Below are 24,111 nucleotides of genomic sequence, written 5' to 3'. Positions count from 1 at the left end.
TTATTTACTTTCAGATTTAGTGTGATGTGTGTATTATATCGCAGTAGATCTGGCAGTAGATTATGTTACACTATGTTACACTATGTGAAACTAAACCGTAATAGGCTGCTATCTCTCATCGTGCAGTTAGAAAGCCTTGCTATGAGGGCATCTCTGAAGTAATGTTAAACACACAGTTTGTTAGCTTTGCAAATGAGCTGAGTTGCTATGATGAGCCAATAGAGCAGGAGTAGGCAACTCCAGGCCTCGAGTGCCGGTGTCCTGCGGGTTTTAAATATCACCCTGGGTCAACACACCTGAATCAAATGATTAGTTCATTACCAGGCCTCTGGAGAACGTCAAGACATGTTGAAGAGGTAATTTAGCTATTTGAATCAGCTGTGTTGGATCAAGGACACATCTAAAACCTGCAGGACACTGACACTCGAGGCCTGGAGTTGCCTATCCCGATCTACAATATCAAATGCTGCGCTAAGACAAAACCAGTGTAATCACTGTCAGTCAGACTGTCAGTCTGTTTTCCAGATTGGTGTCACAGACCCAGAGGACCTGAAGAAGGTGCTGACTGCTGTGCAACAGATGCACCTGGACAAAGGAACAGCGTCAATCCTGAGTGAAATCTCAGCCCTTACCTGACCGTCATTCACTGCATCTTTCACAGTTAGAAACTTGAAGCCCAAGATGCTGCAAAACACATTACAGAACCAAATCATTTTCACAAAGTCTGCTGTTGATCTTAGTAAATGGAAGAAGACGGATCGTTCCCTTGTTCAGAGATTTACAGATGTCGCTTTAGGGAAAGGAAAAAAAAAAAAATAGGGTTATGCACTATTTTACAGATGTTTTTCTGCAGGAAGGCTGAAAAACATCTGTCATCAAAACAATGTTTTTTAGTAATATCCTTTAGTGAAATATTAATTCTTTCTTTAAACTCAATTTCGACATTATTTCATATTAAATATTAAAGTTAAGTGACAAAGATGGTGAAATACTGATCAGTGGACCGGGGATTTAATTCTGGCATGTTGATCCATTCATACTGTTGCATCGACTGTAAGTAACTGAAGAGGAAAGCACAAGACTGGTAACATTGTGAATATTAATTTAAATAATCCTGATTCATTATAACATTCACATATTAATGTTACACACTAAAAAGGCCCCATTAACGCCTACGCCTAATGAGGGAAGTAAAAGAAAGAAACATGAATGTTGCTCTGTGTGCGCACGCTGCTGAGAAAAGACAGGGCAAGCCGAAAACATTGAACCTGCTCTGCTCATTGTAAAAAGGAAAACAAGATGCATTTTTATTCAGTTCAGTTTCATCAAACTCCTGGTATTATTGCAGAGTTTGAATACATGGGGCTTGACACCAAAAGCTCAGAGCATCAGAACAAAGCCAGTTTTGGCACTGGCCTCACAGCTTTGAGCAATCCGGCAATGCCAATTATGCACTCTTTCTGATAACATCTCTTCCTGATTCCAAATAAACACTTCTAGTGGCAACTGTCACACATTGCCGCAAGGGGTGGATCTAGCAAAGTTTAGCCAGGGGGGCTGATAGGGCATTAACAGGGAAAAGGGGGCACAAAGACATACTTTTCTTTCTTATTCTCATTTAAAATGTCTAGCTTTTAATAAATAATTATCCAAATCTTACACCTAAAGTTTTAATCTGATGTAAAATGTATAGAAGTCCATATATAGTAACTATTAAGTCTAATATACCCTAGTAAGCTATAGTACTTTTTCCTTTGTGGAGGTACCATCTGTGCAGTCTGCAATTCTGTTGAAAAAAAGATGTTGAATCTATTTAATTATTCTTGAAAATAATTGATTTCTGTGTATTTTCTTTCTCACTGCATCAAATTATAGTTGATTACATTGATTAAGCATCATGAGGTGGAGGGTGGGTGGTTCCCTATCTATTTTTTTATTTTTTTTGCTGGGAGTTTCAGAACCCTATTAGTTAGGTTGCTTACTCTTTAAAATACCAGAATAGGGAGGATGAAGTAGGTTTAAGTTTATTAGATTGATCAGTTTTGCTGAACTATGAAATATTTGGGTGCTGTGTATTTTTTTGCATACAGGTATAACAGAATAGCTTTAGTGTTTTGTTTTGAACTTGAGTATGAACTTATACAAAAACAAGATATTTAAAAAAAAACAGTTTTATTGATTAAAAAAATACACTATATTGGATTCATATCGGTATCGGCAGATATCTAAATTTATGGTATCGTATCTGACATATCTCTCGTCACATAAAACATAGACATCTTTTTCCAGTTTTATCATTATTATCTAAAAAAAATTTTACATTATAAAATTATTGCACAGGTCTCCTCCCTTGGGATCATAATGGGCTATCCAGAGGTTGAAGGTGCTGCACGCTAAACCTCTGGGAAACCAGGCAACTCAGTCAACTTAATATAGACCTTAATAATTTTTCAAAAACACAGCCAGACAACAGCAAATTTTCTAATTATTTAAAGTAACTAAGAGGTGGTAGCATCCAAAATTTCACACACAAATTTTCAAGGTATCATATCAACACAGCTTGAGGAGCATTTCAGCTGTGCTACAGTGCTTAAAAGCCCGCTCTGTTGTGCCTTGTTTTTTCACCTACACTTCAAGGCTTTGGACCAACAAACTACCAACACCACACTGACTGGGTTCAATTCAACAAAATGTGTAAAAAAAGTTTCTAGTCTCTTGCCCACCCTTTACACTCTATGTTTGTTTGTCTGTCTGTCTGATACCCGTCTGTACATGTACATGCCATAACAGGACATTCCAAACAAAACACACAAATATACACACACTGTATGGAGCACAGTGGTGCATAATGCTACCACATGGCAGCTAAACATACGAGAACCATCAAAGGAAATGTGATCCAGCACCTCGTTTTTTTCCTCCCCTGTTCTAGAAAAGTATGAAGTGTTTTTATTTGGCCTACATCAAAACGGGTGTGACTGTGCGTACTGTGTTGAAAATCCCATAAATATTTTGACCTAAAACACATCTGCACCCTCCCTCACCTGTCCACCATGTTGGGGTCAGCATTTCTGGACAGCAGAAGCTCCACGCAACGTGCAATTTTGTCCTCACTGGCAGATGCCGTGCAGCTGGCCATGAGCACCGTCCAGTGATCTGTGGAAAAGAACAACAACAATTTTAAGAGTCACTTCTATTTTAATAAACATTTAGTTTAGCTCGGACTATTAAAAAAATACATTAAAACCATATCAAGCTGGCACCAATTATACACATGTAAAGATTGCCACTGACAATGGAGACAACATTTTTGCTTATTTTGTGGAGAAGATGCAGACAGACTGCAGCTGACAAATTCCACCTGTGTGTGAAACTCATGCCAGGCATGTTGTTGTCTGGTGTCGATGCAGCTGCTTGGACGTGCAACCAAAAAACGCATCCTTGTTTGAGTCTAGTAAAGCTTTAGAGGAAGCATTAAGAACTATACTATATGGGTTTGAAAGCTGATTCATGTTTGGCTGATGCTCGTAATACCATGAAAAGATATCAAAGAAACAAATCAGTTTCAGAATAGTCCAATTTTAGAGACCTCAAATACTACGTTATTGCATTGACAAAATCACTTTCAAGTGATTATTACATGGCCAGTTGCCCAGGCACATTAATGGCTACATTAATAGCGGATGTCTACTACTACTAGGTTTTTAAATGTCTGAATGAATGTCACTATCTGCCCTTGATTTACTTTTGCCCTCACTCTTATTTTAAAAGACCAATTGCCACTATCCAGCATGTTTGCTTGGTCATGTTCCTCTTGTGGCCGTCTATGATAACATTCAGCTGCTTCTTCAGTTAGTCCCTCCACTGTCTCGAGAACATAGTACTACTGCAAGGTGAAGGGCCACTCTAACCAGAACCTGCAACATGAGGATGCAGAGATCACCAAGCCGAGACTTAACAAGAACTACTGTCACCAGCTGCTGTTCGTGACGGTTCCTCCTGTGTTCCCCTCTTTCCGTTTCTCACTTTGTGTGTGATTTTGAACCTGTTCACTCTTTTAGATTTCTTCCTGTTATATTTTGAAGATAACTTCCCTCCTTTCCTGCCGTTCTTCTTCCCACTCCTGTTAACTTCTGATTAAGTTCATCTGTTCCTTACATCCTTTAAATCTGTGTCTATTCCTTCAATCTCTGTCAGGTCATCTTATTTGCGTATTTGATATGCTTTTGTCCCCCTTGCCACCACTGAGCAATGCTTTGGGTATTTTACCATGGATAAATAAAAACCCCTAATTGAGTCCCTTAAAATTAAACTTGGTTTTCAGTCAGTGTTCTCTCAACTACTGCCAACATTTTTGCTGTAATGAAAACTGCAATACTTGAATTTAAAAGTACCCTACCTGTTTACTGAATGGTTTCTTCTGGCCAGTAGCAGTGAAGCTCATGTTTTTGCACAGGACAAGTGTTCCTTCTGTCTCATGTTTGTTTTTGAAGAATTGTGTAGTTAAATCACTGTATTTACCTCTTGGGGAAAAAAAATGGTATGCTTCTAATTTATAATTACGTTACTTGATTGATGATTTGCAGTGATATAGAAAAGGATAAAATATCTGAACCTGGATGGAGCAATGGAGACTGATAGCGGTTTTATCTGGCATCAGGAAGTGTGGCTGCTTTTATGGACCCTTTGACTTAGAGGATTTGTCTCCTTATCTTAAACTGATAAAAGTATTCTGAGACCTGTGGCAATGCTCTCAATTCCTGGTTTGTTCCGGTAATGAGTGACTCTCTAACTTGTGTGCTTCTAAATGCGTTTAGATGTTTCCCTGTATGTGTGTTTGTGCGCACAAATACCTAGGTCTCTACATCTGTATATGGGTTTCTGTGTCTTTGTGGCTGTGCATGTTTGGCTCCATATCTGTGTGTGTTTATATTATGTTCGTGTGGGTGTAAACCAGACTGCCTGGTTTGCGTCTACAGAGGCCTGGAGTAAATAAATCTGAGGCCTGAGAATAAGTGAGAGGGCATGACAGCAGCATGGTGAGCTTTATCAATCACTAATGCATTCCTCTGCTCAGCATCACTGCTTGGACAAATGCTATCAGGATCTGACCACACGTCAGCCCTCATCTACTCCATTTAATTGTTTCCTTCACCTGCCTGAAGCAGTGATTGCCAAGAAAACTGTGAAATCAGTCACACACAGTCCAACTCAGCATTCTGGACTGAGAATTAATTGATATCAGATATCAACACACTGACGAGTGCCGTTGGTCTTGGGTCTGGGGACTTTTAGCAGACAAATGAGGTTTTTTTTGGTGGACACTCTGGGAAATTAAGAATGGAGTGATTTTAAATATTTTATAGTCAAACTGACAGGGATGGAGAGAAAAAAAAGTTGCTGTTTTTATCTTAATCTGAGTAATTTTTAATTTTGGTATTTTTAAACTGAAAGCCAATCAGTTTTCATGGCTATTGTGTCTGCTGGTATTTGGGAGTGCTGATCAGAATAAGAAAATTCTGGAGTGGAATTTTTAAGGTTTGTGCAAAATGTACTGTACGTAAAATCACACCAGATAAACCAAGTGTGCTTGGTTCTATGCTTAATATTTCTGGCTAGTGATAATGCCTTTAGGTGAGTAACATAATTTATTTACAAGAAAACAGACATGAGAGATCTGATGCATTTATATTGTGGATGATTCGACTTAAGGCCCAAGCAAAGAAAGCAGGGAACTATTTAGGAATGATGACTACATCCATCTTTTCCTATAAAGTGGGGAGAGTTTAATCTATTCCAAAATCTTTCATCAATACAAGCAAACTTCCCAGAATCAGATGTCAGTCAGTGCTAAGCTGCAGCTTTGATTCTAAAAACAGTCCAATTTTTAGAGGTCAAAGGTCCCAATTACTGTAGCTTTGTTCCTTTATCATAAAGTTACATTCCATGTGATTCACTAGGGAAAAAAACTAGAAAAAACATTTTTACCAAAAACTAAACACAGATTCATTACTATCTGATTAAAGTAGGCTCAACTTTCATATCTCCACTGAAAACCATACATATATACACTACAACACGGCACTCTTTGAACTCTTTAACAAAATGTGTTTGTGGTGTGTGCTCCAGCTACAGAACTGCAAGAGGATACGTGGTTTTATGAGTGTAAAACTGTAAACCTTTTAACATGGAGGCGTCCTGCTTCCTTGGTTGTTTCATCCAGACTGATCTCGAGCCAACAGATGCCTTCAATTTTTCTTGCTTTGGGATGAGGGTTCAGCTAAAAAGAACTCAAAGGATCAGCAGTGTGTTTCTGCAAGAGTTCCTCACTGGCGTCACAGCCGTTAAATAATGTCAGATGAAGCATAGCGGTGCATAGGTCTGATTGGTTTCCTGATCTTTGGCTTCAGCAGGTGAGGAAATTGATAAAACGTGCCATGGGGGAAAAATAGCTCGACACCAACGCAACAGAGACTATTGGGGGGGAATTAGGCCAGGGTGTTTAATATTCAAGTCTGCAAGGCAAAATGAAGGACTATTGTCTAATCACACCATCTGCCCTTCCTGAAAAGCAGTGGGTAAAAGATTGCACAGGGGTCAGTGGGCCCTACGGGTGTTAATGTTAATGTTGACCATCAGTAAAAAGTAGTCTGCCTAAACTGTTTGTTTTTTTTAATCTATGTAATTGTAAGACTCTTAAAAGATTAACACTCAAAAAGTTTACAACTACTACATATTATAAAACAAAAGGCTGTTATCATGAGTTTAAGTTTTAAATTTCCTTTGGTATAGCTATGAAAGTGCTGAACCAGACGCATTTAATGAGATCTCACCACTTTTATGATGATATAGGTACATTTCGCAGAACTTTGACACAGAGTGGCTCTTTGCATGGACAGAAATGCAGAAATGTCAGTTATGCTTGACTGTTAACACTGGTTAGCAACATATACACATATACACATACATATATATATATATATATATATATATATATATATATATATATATATATACATACATATATTGGTGATTTGCATATTTGCACTGCCAAAAAGCCTTTTGCATAATTTTTCTTGTAACTGCTTTGATCCTTTGACTTCTCATACTGATTTAAAAAAATATTTTTAATTTAAAAAAAAAAAAAAAGAGGTAGGATTACAGCTGTATTTAAAAATCGAACAACAAACTCCACTGACTCCTCTCTCACTGCTATGTCCACTATAGCTCAGGGAGAAGTTGCTGTCCCAAATGGAGCAGTTTAAGTATCTTGGTGTCTGGTTCACAACTGAGGGGAGAGTGGAGCAGGACACCAACAGACAGGTACTGCATCTGCATCACCTGTCTGTTGTGGTAAAGCCAAGCATGAAAGCAAAGCTGTTGATTTAACAGTCGATCTATGTCATTATCCTCACCTGTAGTCACAGGCTTTGGGTAGCTGGCAAAGGAATAATAGTGAGATTATAAGCAACAGAAATGAGTTTCCTCTGAAAATTGGCTGGGGTCACCCTAAAAAACAAAAATGGGACCTTTGTCACTTGGGAGGAGCTCATAGGTAGAACTGCTACTCCCAAGTGTCGAAAGAAGCCATTTTTGAGGTGGTTTGGACATTTGACCATGGCAGGCCCAGGACATGGTGGAGGGATTACATCTCTCGAATCGTTTGAGAATGCCTTGGTTTCCTACCAGAAAAGCTGGAGAAGGTGGCAGCGGAAAGAGACGCCTGGGCATCTCTACTTAGATTGGTACCCATCTAACCCAGACCCATAAATAACCCACGATTGTAGGTTATTTATCACTAAGAATACCCATTCCTTAAAAAAAAAAGTCCACTTCAATTTGATCTGGTGACAAATTTAAATGACTCTCACATCTCTATTTGCAGACAATGAGACAGTTAACACTAGTGCACACTAATGTTTTACCAAGTGTCTATGTCATGCAATTTAAAGAGCTATACAAGCCATCACATCAGAAATAAACAGTAACACAGAGCACTGAGGAATAAAATAAATATGTTAATATAGTCATTTCACAGCTCTGTGTGCTTGTCCTGATCAAATGCCCAAATCAACAATTTTCTGCAACTTTACCGTTTAAACATATTTGCAACCACAGTATTGCATTCTATTGTTTTATTTTCGTAACATTTCATACATCTTCATCTCCTGTTCTTTTGATTATGTTTCTGATCGGATTAGGTGTCTCTTAAACTGAATTTAGATTGCGTGCAGAAGAAGAGTCAAATGACATGTGAAAATCCCTTTTTAAGTGGGCATGCACAGAAGCTGAAACAGAGAGCCTACATTAACAAAGACAGTTGATAACCACCACTGTTGTACCAATTCTCTCTGACCGTGGTTTTAGGTTTTGTAATAAAGCACAGTGGTTCTCAAACTGTGGTACACGTACCACTAGTGGTACTTGGGCTCTCTCTGGTGGTACGCGGGAAATCTCCAATGTTTTTTAAGATTCAATAATATACCATTGTGGAGGTATGCAAAGACGACACAAGATTTCCCCGGGCTCTTCTAGGAGCCAGACTCAACCAGAAAACATCTCCCCTAGCGCGAGTCCTCCATGAAGAGCAGCCTTTCCCTATCGCCAGCGGTCGCAGCCGCTACAGAGCACCGGCGAGCTTGTTTCTCCGGGCCTTAAAACTGCAAAGGCAGCAAGGCGCTGTCACGCTGATGGTAAAAACACAGCCCTTTTACGCAATGCTGCCATGCCGCAATCCACTTCTTCTGCGAGTGGGCGGTAATCCTTCGTGGCCAGCAGCGGGGAGTTGGCGAGGCCAGCTCGCACTGGCATCTGTCAGAGGAAGATGTGAGTGAAGAGGAATCAGCTGTCATCCGTTCCTAGCAAGGACAACATGTTCTACATTTACTCGAGAGCAGTACCATCACCCAGGCCAGAGAGAGAGAGAGGAGTTTCTCGGCCCGCTCTGCATCGGAGAGGGAGTGGCACTGCAGCAGCAGCACCTTGACAGCGGTTTATTTCCCCTGGGTGGGAGGATCCTGGAGGAGGGTCATCACAGGGCGGGTGGACAGTGGATCCAGCGAGGCCACCACATAAACTTATTTGCATGGTATTTAATGCCAGCATTCGTGGAGAGCAAACTGAGCTTCGGTGTGCGCGAATCACGAAGGAGGGTCGTGAAGCCAAAAATCCGGCAGCTTAACCGCCACAGCAAAAATTCAAACGTACAGCTCTGCTATCACTTCCGACATAAATGAAGACAGAAAACTAAACAGCAGTGGCGTTTGTAGGGTTGCTGAAGTTTGGCTAGCTGGTATATAATGATGTGCTGCGTGGTGGCTAGTAGGGCTGCCACAAACGATTATTTTGATAGTCGACTAGTCACCGATTATTTTTGCAATTAGTCGACTAATCAGATCATGCATCCATTGGATGTAAAACGTACAGCTTATTGCACCAGCAGCATCTGCTCTTATATAACTATCATTAGCTTACAGCTGGTATGTTTAAGGTATGTGCTAACTAAAAATAAAGGCAAGATGATAGTTTATTAAATTTTATTGAAATTTGCAGATTGTTTCAGTGAAGTTTAATAAACTCCTTGCTATCTAAAATATAACGAGACACCGGAGTATATTCTTGAGCATCTCACACTTCTGATAATCAGCTGTCTGCTTGACGTTTATTCAGCTGTGTAAAAACTATAACTTTAATCTCAGCCAAACCGATTTACTCAGGAATAAATAAAATACAAAAAAAAAGGCAAACAATAAAATTTTTAAGTTATCTAAGTGACTTATATATGTTTAACCTGAGTAGCAAAAGACGGCGGTGGGTTTAAAAACGATTTGCCGGGAGTCCGGTGTTCACACTGGCTCTAGTGAGCTTTGCCCCCGGCTAGCTATCAAGCTAGTGGGTAACAGACGTCGGAGCGCTTTTAAAAATATGTGTTGTCTTGATAAACTGAGCAGATATTTGAGGTTTACACAGCTACATTCTCGCCTGAAAATATCTTAAACGTTTATTTTGTGACCCAGAAAGAATAATAAGAGTAATATTAAAACTAACTAGCTGCTGCCATTGTTGGAAACTGAGCTGGGCTGCGCTATGAATTCTGGGACACAGCTTCTTCTTCGGGGTTTAACGGCAGCTGGCATCCTTGTACATGCAGTGCTGCCATCTTCTGTTTCAGTCCGTTATTACACTCTTAAATCCTACTACTTATTCCTGCGTCTTTTGTGATCTTACAAAGCGTCAAACAACGCGTCGACTATTAAATCAGTCGTGACTAGTCGACTAATCGTGGCAGCCCTAGTGGCTAGCTACACCGCTATGGTTAGCATAATATAAACACAGTGAAGCTGGAGGATGAACTCTAACTTTTTTCCACTTAATAAAAGTTAACATGAGGGTTCCCGAAGGTTAGGGACAAATGCAATCGCATGGCAGGATGATGTAAACGGACCAAACTTCAGTCCGGAAAACAACTGCAATATAAGGTTAGTCATTAATATACTGCTGCATGGGTGTAGTTACATCATAAGGTTTTAAAAACTGAGCTTTAAAATGAATAGTGATAATAAAAACCGAGAGAGGCCGACAGTGATCACTGCCTTTTTTAGGGGCTTGTTCAGATTATATAAAAAAAAGATACAAAGCATTAAAACATGTTAAAAACACAACAGCCTTAATAAACGCAGAGTAGTTTGGACCTGGAAAAAGGTTTCATCAGGTCATCACTTAAAGATCGGATATCTCACCTGCTGTGAATCTTTTAATGCAGTACAGTTGTTATTATTATCACTTGTCACATCCTGTTTATAACAGTTAAAATAAATAACATTCATATAAGAAATAAAATTGTCTCGTGTAAACTGTATGTGGCGTTAAACAGGTCTATACTTCTGTACTTCAATGTTGGTCATAACGTGGTACTTCACGAGCCATATTTTTTATGAGGTGGTACTCACTGCGAACAGTTTGAGAACCCCTGATATAGCAAATACAAAGAAATTCTGGCTATGTTGAACAAATTGTTTTAACCTTTGCTGAAATTGGCACTGGCCCCTCTATCCAGAAGCAGTTTGGCCAGGTCATAGTTGGCCACGCTGACAGCACACATAAGTGGAGTCCATTCAAATCCAAGCCTGGTCTCCACATCCACACCTGTCCACAAAAAGCCACAGCAAGCAAGACAATCAAAATAAATTATTTTATATGGATTAATAGCAACGTTAAACAAAAAATCATATATAATTGAAGAATTGTTAGAGCATTAATGCATTATTTAGAGACAACTATAATGTGTGATACAAAAAAAATGAAGTGCTTGCCATTGTCCAACAGCTGTTTAACAGTGTCTGTGTCTCCGTTACTGATAGCTTTTTTCAAAGCTGACACACTATCTTCTCCTTGTTGTTGAACAGCATCCAGCTCCTGTAAAAATATGGAACAACCATAATCAATAAAAACTGATTCCTTCATATAAAAAAATGTTAGTGCCTCCAAAAGAGTTTGTGGCCTTGCACCAAAGGAAAATCAAAAAGAATATAGTAATGTGTATGTGTGTATATTGTTTTTTCCTTCCTTCATGTTTTAAAGTTAGGTTACAAAGTCTCTTCTGACTCATCGGGATAATCGTAATGCATAATCAATTCAGATGACCCGTTTTAAGCAATGAAAAATATCAATTTATGTTAACGGCATTGTGTACATGTAAAAAAGTCATTATTAATAACAGTCTTTGCTTTACTCAATGTCTTTAGCTACTGTATTTATCTATTATAGAGAACTACTAGATATAAAGCTGTGATGCTCAATATTTCATTTTGACTTATTTAACTTTCATTTTTGTAACCTTATTTAGCCATTTTTGTATATTCTGCTTTCTTGGGCTACTCTACTTTATTTCAGCCATTTGTCTTCTAGAGATGGTACTTTTTTCAGCAACTGTAAGTGTATGTGAAAAGGCTCTGTAACACCTGTCACGTATGTCTGTGGGTGTCCTGTTGACTGCTGACACACAGTGTGTGTGAACCTCAAGTTTTATTATTTTTTAGCAAATGTAGCGATTTTTATATGGCTCAAAATGGTAAGTGCATCCATTTCCTGATTTTTTTAATCCATTTGACTAAAAACACTTACCCCTGTGTAACTTAAACCAGCTGGTAATTAGCATTTATCCTATATTTATGCATGTAGGAACCCTGCCCAAGTTACAGCCATGTTCATTTTTAAGCAGCCTCTGAACAGCAATTCAAGAACACCAAGGGTGAGAAAGAGCGGCAGTTGCACAAACTCCTGAAACTGAACTCTTAACAATAATTAAAGAAAACAGCAAATTGGTTTTCTTTGTATGTTAAATTAGCTTTCTACTACAGTAAATAAAATAAATAAAAAACAAGAAGAAAGAAAGAACATATGAGGTTCGTTAAGTTAGCTCATGTTAGACACAGAGGTTGCAGCTGTTGCTAGTTAATGCTATCACTAGCAGCATAAAGGCAAATGAGAAAAGATGGAGGGCGCTGGTGTTGAGAACCTTAATGCAACCAGAGGTTTTATCCGAATAAGGCGAGATGTGCCACTCAGCTTCGCTGCCGTCGCTTTCTTCTCCAGCCGCAAAGGCATAATCCATGAAGTTCGCCATGATTTAGCGCAATAGCTCGCTAAGCATCGGTCAGAGTGGACTCTACAGGTCACACTGGAGAGACGTTTGAGGCTGCGCACCATGGCGACCCGGTGTTGGGCGGAGTTTGACACCAAGCCAATTTAAAGAGTCCTGTTCTAGTTTAATAGGAAAATACAAATAACATAAATAGCAGTACAGTGTTTTCATAAAGTTACGCTGTACACGGAATTAAAATTGTGTCTTAAAACAGGAATTTTTGTTGTTGCTACAAGGCCTTGTTTTTGTCCTGTCTCCCGTCCTCATCCCTGTTTGTGACAAATGGCTTTTCCTCCCTGAGCCTGCTTCTGTCTGAGGTTTCCTGTTAAAACGGAGTTTTTCCTTTCCACTATCACCATGTGTTTGCGCCTACAGGTCATCCCATTGTTGGGATTTTCTCTGTATTATTATAGGGTCTTTATCTTACAATATAAAGAACTGTTATTGTCATTTGGTGCTGTATAAATAAATACAACTGAATTAAATTAAAACAGGTGTGAACCTCGGCTCTTTTATCTAATCTGCATGAAGGTAGAATTTATTGACAACAGCTGCAAGGGACAGTCATTGTCCAGAAGAGGTCACTCTTTCTTCAGTGCAGTCAACACCGGTTGTAGCCAACTGCAAGCATCTAACAGTGCATCTCTCTGTATTTTTCCTCAGGTCCCCTTACTATCTTTTATCTTTTCTATCCCGCTCTGGCTTACAAATCACACTGAAACAAGCTATAACTAAGCACCCTTTTTCTGATTTACTTACTTCTTTTCGTATTGAATTTTCACATTGCTCTTCCCCGTGGTCTTTCTCACACCCTGGTTTGTTGTTTTCAGTTATATGATTATGGCTCATGGACATCAATGCCAGCATCGTTTTCTGTACGGAGTTTTGGAGCAGTGTTTCTACTTGAAACATGAAACGAATCCTTCACTTTCGAACAATTCTTTGCTTCTTTGTTCCAAACACAAACTCCACTAATATTTTCTCCCCTTTAAACCAGATTACCTGTCAGCACGGCTATTTCAACAAGTGATCTAATGCCACACTTTATCTCTGTTCCCTTCAGGAATGTCTAGGTTTTAACCCTCCCTAAAGTGAAACGGTGCTTAACCTTTTTTTAAAGAAAAAAGTTCGTCGAAATATGTAGGAACTGTACCAGCTATTAAATAAAATGCCACAGCTTGACTATCAGAGGCAGCTTGGTAGACCTGCAGCAGCAGGACTAACCTGACTGTAAAACCTGTTCATTCGGCGGTTTTTATTATGTTATTTATGCTTCAACAAGAAGTTTAAATGTTAGGTTTTCACGTTAAAACCCTAACTGTTTGTTATTTCTACTCTTCTTTTCTCTCCAAATTACCTTTTAACTGAGTGTAATTGAAGTCAGGATAATTCACATTTTGTGAGTTCTGCACTCCGGTCACCTCCCACATCTTTTCTGATCAACTAACTTGTGCCTCTTGAGTTTGGTGCCACAATATTACCCTGAAGCCAGTCGGCGTGGAAATGACGTTTCGGTTGTTGGCGAGCCCATAAAGGATAGACTGTCCTCTCCCTGTCACAGAGTGAGAGGGAGATAAAAGAGAGAGAGTGAGTGAAAGGAAGGTAGTCGAAGCGGACTGTGACTTGCAGCAGAAAATAAAACTAGGAAAACGCACAAGAAGACATTGAGTTTTAGCAAGTGGAGGAATAATAATAATAAAAAAAACCTAGGGAAGCGCGCAAAGTGACAGAAGAGGTACAGTTTTTTGTTTTTTTCCACCCTTTTGGGACACCAAGACGACTGCATAGCGACGATACATTCAGAGCAGATACGAAGTGGAGAGTAAAGCGGACGAGCATCCCCTCGGAGCCACGCGGGGGACACTCAGGTGCAGGGAACTCAAACTGGCGGCGCTCTTAGAATGCAGAAGTCACCAGTAGAAGATGCGAACTTCTTCTCCAAATTTTTCTTCTGGTAAGAAATGTTTGGTGTACAGCCTTGGCTCCAGGTCCAGGGCCAGGTGCACACGCAGCGTGTCTGTTGTAAAGTGAAATTAAAGTTATACGGTGTAAAGTAAATAAAGAAATGTCAAAAGGCAATTACTGCAGGGTTCTATTCAGTTGGTAAGTGAGACGCGTTTTTCTTCACACATCTGCAGAAATCACGTGCGTAAAATACAGAGTTGTGCTCCGATGTAGTATGTTCTAGAAAGCGTTGGCAGTTGCACTTAAGCTACTGATGATTTAAAATTTGTGTAACGTGCTAGGAATTGTCATAATTCACTTTTTTGTATGGATTAAATGGTTCTTTCTTTGTTAATATTGTAGCCTAATAAAGTGGCGCCGACGCCCCACTTACTCCAATTAGAGATCCCAAACAGACAAATAATCCTAAAACCTACATGGTGTATCTGGACGAGACACCCTGTGATTCATTCACAGATACTAGCAAATATTTCTCTCAGTACTCTGTCATTAGTCTGACTATGAAACCAAAGGCTTATCATCTAGCCACGAAGAAACAATTATATTTCCATGTAATTTAAAAAGATTCATTACAAATGTGTGTGTGTGTGTGTGTGTGTGTGTGTGTGTGTGTGTGTGTGTGTGTGTGTGTGTGTGTGTGTGTGTGTGTGCGTGTGTGTGCAGGTGGGTAACACCACTGTTAAGGAAGGGCTTCAGAAAGAAGTTGGATCTGTCAGATGTGTACAAGGCTCCCTCCTTTGATCTGGCAGACAACCTCTCTGAGAGACTTGAAAGGTTTGTACATCCTGGCCGAGTAATTGTGCATTATTAGAACAATTAAACACTTTTTTTTTTTAGTCTTTCCTTACAAGATTAGTAATAACAAAATTAATAATGATCTCCCCTTTAAACTCACTGAGTTGAAGCCTGTTTTTGGGGAACTGGTTGTAAGGTATTCTCTGAAACTAATAAAATCATTAACTGAACTTCATCCAGACTTTATTAAAACATGTAGAGAAAATGTCTAGGTATGTGCTGATTGTAGCATGCACAGTAACGAAATCCAGGTAAGTGGAACTTGTAGACATTCTGAAACCTAGAAATATGCGGCTTTGATGTTTTTCACGCATGTTCTTTACTCATGTTTACAGTAGCAGGGTATGAGTCCTTTCTTTTTTCACAATAAGGGCTGGCATTTAAACAAGGCTTGACATAAAGCAAACCTGTGTGTGCCAACAAACAGCCAGACCAAAGATGATGGACAGACGTGACCCTCTTTTTTTGCATCTGTCTTGCACTCTCTCTGATTTATTTCTGTTTCTCTCTTTGTCTGTTTCTATCTTTGTCTTACATTTATTTTGTTCAATAAAAAGTTGGATAATGATTGCAATTTTTTATAATAAATTAATTTAAATGTATCCTGTTAAGCCCAATGCTAGCAGCACAAGGGCTTCCTGAATTTTTCGTTTTTGTTATTTTGTTACTTTCTTCCTTTGATCCCTTTTTAATCTTTTCCCGTTCTTGCAGATATAAGCTGGTGGCACATCTTTGACAAGTCATTTCCCAAAAGTTAAATCCCAAAAGTTAAATACTCTTATGTTTTTTAAACCTTGCCTAAAAACCACAGCAGTGTTCCACGTAGTCTTGCCTCTTTGTGGGGCTGTCGTCACGCTAAATGTGGCCAAAAGGCTGGTCAGTGTACACGGGTTTTATAAAGTCGACCTTTAGAAAGGGCCCAGTCCCACCAGGGTGATAAATGAGCAGTGGTGGGTGATTTTGCTTTCATTATTCTAATCAGGCAAACAGTGAGGACTTCTGGGAACGTGAACTTTACCTTCCATTAAAGCATGCTGTGTGCCGTCAGCCTCTTTTATCACCCCCAATTCAACTCAAGTCTTTGAGCTTTCTTGGCATGACAGTTATTATCTAGCAGGAGCTGGAATGAAGTCTGGTAAAGACAACACATACACGCACGCGAATCTGCGTTTTTAATTACATTTTAATCATTTTAAATGTTGATATCATAAACATAGTGATGTTTTTATTTTAGATATATCTATGTTGCAGTAAATAAATAACATATTAGGTAAGAAGATTGCTATCAAAGCAAATCTAGAAACCCGTAATCTATAATGATTTGGCCTCTGCAGACAACAGACAATATTTTGAAGCTTTTATTGAAACCATCTGAACCAAGACTTTCTGTTTGGTATATATGTATGCATTAGAAACAAGTTAGTAAAATTTTAGAGTTTAAGAATGCATTGTGGCAAATGAAGCTCTTCTTTTACACTCCATACGGAGCATGAAACCAAAGCCTGCAGAACCTTGATTATTCAGTGGTACTCAGACTGCAAGCAGACAGCAACCAGAAGCTAGGAAGCGTTCAGTTTCAAAATCTTGTCACGTCTATCTTATCCATATTGTCTGTACACAACAGTACAGTGGTTAGCACTTTTGATTCACTACTGTATCTGCGGAGTTTGCACATGCTCCCTGTGCCTGCAGGAATATTATAGGTTAATCCTGTGATAGACTGGTGATCTGTACAGGGTGTACAGTGAATTTCACCTTATGACAGCTGGGATATCCCCATCCCTTCCACCCCCATCCCCACAGTTTTCCTGTTTGTGGCCCAGAGTTGTATATCTCTGCTTGGCAGTCAATAGGTAACACATGGCCACCTAGACATTTTGCATGACTCACTGAAATTGAAAATGCAAGGATCTCTCCCTGTACAAATTGAGACTAATTCAATATGAAAGGTAAATCTTCAATCCCCTTATGTTTTTTGTAATCACTTTCTTCCTCAATTGTCGTCCCCCCCCCCCACCCCACCCCACCCCACCCCACATACACACACACACATACACACATACACTTACTGCTGCTGGTTGGCCACATCACCGCAGCTATAAATTTCCCCTCACAGAACAATGCAGCTACTCTCTAAAGCTGTACTTGCCTGCCAGGCAGTTGTGGGAAATTAATAGAGTTATAACAAACTTACACTAAGTAATTCCTAACAATACTTGTAGAAGTTCCTAGAAAACTAGACTCAAATTCCCAACATCTAAAAGGTACAAAATTCATTCACAAAAATTATATTCCTAAATAAATGGCAACAGGTTTTTATTCTGTGAATTAATCACCAGCTGAAGTTGTGGAACAGACCATTAAACTCTGGCTGGTACACAGCCAAAGTAGTAGCAGACAGATAGAAGAGCCAGAGCCAAACCCTTCTGGTATTTGTCTGGTGTTGTGTGTTTCTCCCATTCTGCCTTCTTCACTGCATTTTAACTGTGTTACAATATAACTCTTTCCTCCCTGCAGAGAATGGGACAGGGAGGTGGTGTCAGCCACAGCCAAGAGAAAGCCAAAGCTGCTGAGAGCACTGGCCCGCTGCTTCTTTTGGCCTTTCGCCTGCTTTGGTGTCCTCCTCTACCTTGGGGTGAGTATTTCAGTCTGTCCTGCAGGAAGCACATCCAGCATCTCTAACTGGGAATTGTGATGCTCAGTCCCGCTTGCAGATTCAAACCCATCATTATTATAACTTGATCATGTTGGTTTTATCTTGTAGATAAAGCAGATTCAAATTTAGATTTTTTTTTTAAACACTTACTGCAGAAAGCAAATAAAGTCCTGGTCACATGATCTCTGGCTTCTGAAAGCACGGATTGGGAAGAGAGAGCTGAGCGTAAAAGCGAAGCTCTCAATTTACCAGTCGATCTATGTCCCTACCCTCACCTATGGCCACGAGCTTTGAGTAGTGACCGAAAGAACGAGATCGCGGATACAAGCGGCGGAAATTAGCTTCCTCCGAAGGGTGGCTGGCCTCTCCCTTAGAGATAGGGTGAGAAGTTTGGCCATCTGGGAGGGGCTCAGAGTAGAGCTGCTGCTCCTCCATATCGAAAGGAGCCAGCTGAGGTGGTTTGGGCATCTGACAAGGATGCCTCCTGGGCGCCTCCTGAGTGAGGTGTTCCGGGCATGTCCCACCGGGAGGAGGCAGACCCAGGACATGCTGGAGAATTTATATCTCTCGGCTGGCCTGGGAACGCCTCGGTGTTCCCCCGGATAAGCTAGAGGAAGTGGCTGGGGAGAGGGAGGTTTGGGCTTCTCTGCTTAGGCTGCTGCCCCCGCGACCCCGGATAAAGCAGAAGAAGATGGATGAATGGATTGGGATGTAAAACCTTCACCTGTCTTTCTGAGTTTTTAAATATGATAAAGGCTGGAGATTAGAAGGTGTTATTAACCTGTCTTTTTAGCAAATGTACCCATTAACATAAACAAAATTAATTCTTTAAACTTTGACTTCAAAATTTCATGTTCAAATGCAAAAATAATTATTGTTACACTGTTCTACAGCTCAGTCGAACATCATTATGGTAGGACGAGGAGGGGGCAGCTACATTAGTTATGAAAGACATCAGATTATAATAAAGTAGATGGAAAAAGAACCCCTAGTGCTCATTTGATTTTTGACTTCAGTTAATTCTTTTCTGATAATTTTGTGGTCTTAATCACTAGTTTCAAGTGCTATTGAGTACCATATGAAATTCAGTTATAGCTGCATGTAGAGTCACAAAGGACGATAAAGCAAGAACTGACATTGCCATATGAGCACACATTGCACATTGGTCACATCCACCCATTGATTGTGCTTTCAAAACACCAATATGGTGATGACTATAACGCTCAGGTAGAGTCTTTAAGTCAGGACATAAATAACCATTTCTCTATATGACCAAGTAGAGTTGTGTGTGAGAATGCAACCCAGTTAGACTGAACATTAAACAGTCTTTATCCATCCTGTTTAATTACACCCATGTTAAAATAGCAGGTAAATGTTCTTTAATGTAATTATTGTGTTACACCTACTGCATACTCGACCTGGCTCGACTGCATGCCTGGCTGTAATTATGTAGCAGTTCGTTAATGCTGTTGTGCAATGACGCACAAACATCACAAGCATGTCACACCATGGTGTCACAAACCAGCTCACTGTCCCAGGCTTATGGGAAGCTCCAGACAGCAGCCATTGTGTAAGTTAGTGCAGTTGTTGCTGGTTGTCAAGATGGCAAGAATGCCTGGTGGATTTTGAGGAGACACTAGGTAAACAGAGAGGCTCCGAAAACACATTGAAGTGGAAGCCAGCATAGTTTTCTGGTCGTTTAAGGCTATTAGATTTTTGGCAGAAAAATGTTTATCTGGACATGCTTGGAATCTTGGCTAATGATCCTGGCTGATTCCAGATCCAGACGTGAATTTGCTATTATGTAACCGCATTTTCTTTTTTTTTAAGGTGACATTTTCTTTTAGTTTTAGTGTTTGTTTGTTTGTTTTTACTTTATGTCATGTTCTCAACATTAAAAATTATTGGAATATGCACTTTCCTAAAATACCCATATTTGAAATGGCAGTTGATACTGAAACTGATCAATTTTTCTTTGTATTTGCATTTATTTATTCCCACATTCATACCAGAATAACAAAGAAGTCCTCATTATTAAAATGTACTTAGGAGTATATTGCTCATAAACTTACCATGCCTGTAACAGGGGTGATAAAATATACTTAACAATCTTCCAAGGGCACTAGGAAAGCTGATTCTCTAGTGATGAACTAACTACAACTACAAAACCATTGGTTATTCATTTTCATCATTTACTGTCCTCTCCAGCAGCTTTAGCAAGAATCATGATCTGAATGCACTATCGTGCCAAATACATTTGCTTTGCCACGAGGAGGTGTTATTGTTTTCTCTTTATTGTCCCATGGTTTTTGTGCAGGAGGCTTCCAAGACAGTGCAACCTCAGATTTCAGGTCGCATCATTGCTTCCTTTGACCCGTTCCATGCTCCAGAGAGAAGTCAGGGACTCTACCTGTCCCTGGGCCTTTGCCTCCTCTTCACTGCCCGCTTCCTTCTGTTGCAGCCTGCCATCTTTGGCCTGCATCACCTTGGCATGCAGATCCGCATCGCACTTTTTAGCCTTATTTACAAGAAGGTAAGGGAAGAACATTATCTATGATTAGAAACTATTTTCCAACCTTTATAAACTTTTTAACTATTTCTAAACTGTATTTTTAACCTTGAACAATGATATTAAGATTTCAAAGATTTCAATGCATTTTTCATTTGCAACAAAACTAGAGTAAAACGTATAGCGTTTGTTCCTGAAGTGTTGTGTAGTGCAAGTGTAAATCCTTGCAGCCAGTAGCACTGAGCTGCTGATAACACCTGAATTGAATACTTGTTACTTTTAGTCACTGCTGTAACAATCTGCTATCAGAACAAAGCAACCCATCCGATAAGGCCTTTGCATTTCTTAGATTTTATGTTTTCCTAGTAATATTTTGAAGACCAGCTTCCACCTTGTTTGTCATGTATGACTGAGCTTTCCCAGAGAGGCACTTCCTTGACTGTCCACAGGTTGCTGTGAGGGGCATGTCAGCCAGGTGTCAAAGCATGGCCGTGTGTCACAGACTTCCACTTTTTACTCACTTTCTCTTTTTGTGTTCCAGCTGACCTCTGACCTTTGACATTTTCAGACCCTGAAGCTGTCCAGCAGAGTCTTGGATAAGATCAGCACTGGTCAGCTTGTTAGTTTGATGTCTGCAAATCTCAACAAGCTGGATGAGGTGAGAAACCTTGGACCTTTTTTTCAAGGGCAAAAGCTGATTGTTTGTCAGAATCAGCCAGAAGTTGTACTTTGTTTCGAAATTCTATTATTATCATTATTATTGACTTTCTTATGAAATAATACACAGGGCTTTAGCTTGGAAAACAACAATATAAAAAACCCCACACATTTCAGAAAAATTTCAGATTCCCATACCAGATCAGCTGGGTCACGGGTTTACAACAACTGCCTCCAATGCTGATAGCAAATAGGTTGCTAGTGGAAACTGTGCTACTATTGGCTGAAGACAAAGGAGGAGGAATTAATGAAGCTGTGTTAGGAGACAGCGAAAGAGAAAGAAAGGTAGAAGTGTGGAGGTGAGAGTAGGGACTCTAAACATGCACTGTAACTGGAAGGTATGCAGGAGACCAGGTGGAAGGGAAGCAAAGGCAGGAGGAATGGAGGTGGATTCAAAATGTTCTGCTATGGTGTAGACAAGATGTGAAATGGATCTTGAAGGAAGAACTCCTGCGAAGATTGTGCCGCAGTGGTTAGCATTGTTGCCTCACAGCAAGAAGGTCCTGAGGGAACAAGTGAACATGTACTTCAAGGACGAGGGTAGGGTAACAAATAGGTGGACTATATTCGATATAGAAGGTGTAATCCAAAAAAGAAAGCGGACTGAAAGGTGATGGTAGTCTATAGAACAGGGGTGTCCAACTCCAGTCCTCGAGAGCTACTGTCCTGCAGCTTTTACATGCAACCCTACTCCAACACAGCTGAATCAAATGATTGGATTACCTCTTCAAGTTTGGCAAAGGCCTGATAACAAGCCATCCATGTGATTCAGGTGTGTCGGAACAAGGATGCATCTAAAAGCTGCAGGACAGTAGCTATTGAGGACTGGAGTTGGACACCCCTGCTGTACAATGACTTTGGAAATTAAAAAGAGAGAGGATTACATGGTGAAATGAAGAAAGAAGAAAGTGAAGAAGTGAAATGTAGAAAGAAGTGTACAGCTGTAGTGCTGGGAGAAACTGCCAAAAGGCTGTTTGGTGTCTAGAATAAGAAAGTGCAGGAAATTATTCAAAGGAAGATACTAGCAAAGAAAAACGTGGGATAGTTAGGGAGATGAAGAAAGTAGTCAGGAGTACTGGGGGGCTTGGCAAACAGCAAAAAGTGAAAGATGGGAGTGATCGACAGTGATTGAGCTGGAAAGGATGTGCAGCAGGATAGAATGATTAAGAATAGAAATATAAATGTACTAACAAGTGAAGAGAGTGTGCTGAGTAGATGGAAGGAGCACTGTGAGACGCTGATGAATAAAGAAAATGAGAGAGAAAGACAGATGGAGGACAGTTAGTGATTCAGGAAGTGCAGATGATTAGTGAGGGTGAAATGTAAAACTGTAAAGACATGAGTGAAAAGGTTCAGATGACATAACTGTGGAGGTGGTCTCCATTAGAGAGGGCATTGGACTGTTTAACACAAACTTGGAATGAGAGGATGCCTAAGGAATGGGGTGTACTGGTACTGAAGAACAAGGGTTATGTGTTGAGCTGTAACAACTATAGAGAGATAAGGCTGATAAGACATATTATGAAGATAAGAGAAAGAGTTGTTAAAGATAGATTACAGGGATGTTTGCTTTGAGAGTCTTGATGATTGGAGAAAGCGTTGCACTGTGTCTTTGTAGATTTAGAGAAAGCATATGGTAGGGTGCTAAAAAAGGAGGGGCTGTGGTCCTGCATGAGGAAGACCAGAGAGGCAGAAAGGTTTGTGAAGTTGGTGCTAAAATTGTGATAGTGATGAGATGTGCGGTAGGAGTTATAGATAGGTTCAAAGTGGACGTAGGATTATATTTGTAACCATGCCGGATCCCTTTCTTGCTTCAGAGGTGATGACGAGATGACAGATGAAGTCACAACTGAGTGTCTATAGATTATGATGTTTGCAGTTGACATTGTTATCTGTAGTGAGAGTAGGGAACAGGTGGAAAAGAGCCTGGAGAGGTGGAGGTATGCTCTAGAGAGAAGAGGAATGGAATTCAGTTGAAGCAAGACAGAATACATGTGTGTGAATGACAAGAAGACAGGTGAAACTGTGAAGCTGTAAGGAGCAGAGGTAGCAAAGGTATATGAGTTTAAATACCTGGAGTCAGCCATCTAAAACAGTGAACATTGCACAAGAGAGATGAAGAAGAGGGTGCAGGGAGGGTGGAGTAGATGGAGATGAGTGTCAAGGGTGATGTGTGATACCAGTATAGCAGCAAGAGTGAAAGGTAAGGTTTACAAGATGGTAGTGAGACCTGCTATGATGTATGGTTTGGAGAGGATAGCACTAACAAAACGAAACAAAATAACAGGAGGCAGAACTGGATTATCACTGGGAGAGACCAGGATGACCAGGTAACAGGTAAGTGATTATATCAGAGGGACAGCTCAGGTTAAGCATGTTGGAGACAAAGTTAGTGTTAGGCAGGATTGAGATTTTTGGACATGTGCAGATGAGGGATGGTGGATATATTGGACAAAGAATGCTCATAATGGAGCAGCCCGGCTGGTGAAAAGGAGGAATACCTTAGAGAAGATTCATGGATGTAGTGAAGGAGAACATGCAGAGGGTTGGTGTGACAGAAGAGCGATAAGGTGAGATGGAGGCAGGAGGCAGATGATCTGCTGTGGTGTTCTCTGAAGGGAGGACCTGAAAGAAGAAGAAGATAGTGTTTTAATTAGAACATCCTCACACAAATAAAAAAAAATGTGCTAGAAACCAGTGGGGCATGAAAATTTTAAGTTAATACAACTCTGTTGAAAAGTGAATGAAATGTGAGATTATTCATAGAAATAATACAGTAGTTTTCCATTCAGAAGAAGATGGGAGGAGTTGTCTCTGCCAGGATAA

At 40.0% G+C, this 24,111-nt stretch overlaps 2 protein-coding genes across 5 annotated transcripts in view; one reads left to right on the top strand and one right to left on the bottom strand.

Moving 5' to 3' along the window:
• The window catches only part of asz1 (ankyrin repeat, SAM and basic leucine zipper domain containing 1), a 34,858-nt gene extending 22,131 nt beyond the window's left edge, over nucleotides 1-12,727 (bottom strand). Inside the window, exons 1-4 of the mRNA XM_082539229.1 lie at nucleotides 12,518-12,727; nucleotides 11,313-11,415; nucleotides 11,023-11,145; nucleotides 3,045-3,156 (exon numbers count right to left, since the gene is read on the bottom strand). Of these exons, the coding sequence (XP_082395355.1) occupies nucleotides 3,045-3,156; nucleotides 11,023-11,145; nucleotides 11,313-11,415; nucleotides 12,518-12,625 (446 nt within the window). The 5' untranslated portion in view covers nucleotides 12,626-12,727. The remainder of the gene's footprint in view (nucleotides 1-3,044; nucleotides 3,157-11,022; nucleotides 11,146-11,312; nucleotides 11,416-12,517) is intronic.
• A 1,476-nt stretch (nucleotides 12,728-14,203) lies between these two features.
• The window catches only part of cftr (CF transmembrane conductance regulator), a 41,455-nt gene continuing 31,547 nt past the window's right edge, over nucleotides 14,204-24,111 (top strand). The window contains exons 1-5 of one of the 4 annotated variants that reach the window (XM_082539211.1): nucleotides 14,204-14,597; nucleotides 15,272-15,382; nucleotides 17,921-18,038; nucleotides 20,377-20,592; nucleotides 21,137-21,226. In XM_082539211.1, coding sequence (XP_082395337.1) covers nucleotides 14,545-14,597; nucleotides 15,272-15,382; nucleotides 17,921-18,038; nucleotides 20,377-20,592; nucleotides 21,137-21,226 — 588 coding nt within the window. In that variant the 5' untranslated portion in view covers nucleotides 14,204-14,544. Of the gene's footprint in view, nucleotides 14,598-15,271; nucleotides 15,383-17,920; nucleotides 18,039-20,376; nucleotides 20,593-21,136; nucleotides 21,227-22,047; nucleotides 23,489-23,549; nucleotides 23,623-24,111 lie in introns of those variants that run through there. The other 3 variants (XM_082539212.1, XM_082539213.1, XM_082539214.1) reach the window with 3 other exon arrangements.

This window comes from Aulonocara stuartgranti, assembly GCF_965226115.1.
Source record: "Aulonocara stuartgranti genome assembly, chromosome: 7".
NCBI classification, from domain to species: domain Eukaryota; kingdom Metazoa; phylum Chordata; class Actinopteri; order Cichliformes; family Cichlidae; genus Aulonocara; species Aulonocara stuartgranti.
This window is presented reverse-complemented; position numbering and strand designations above follow the sequence as displayed.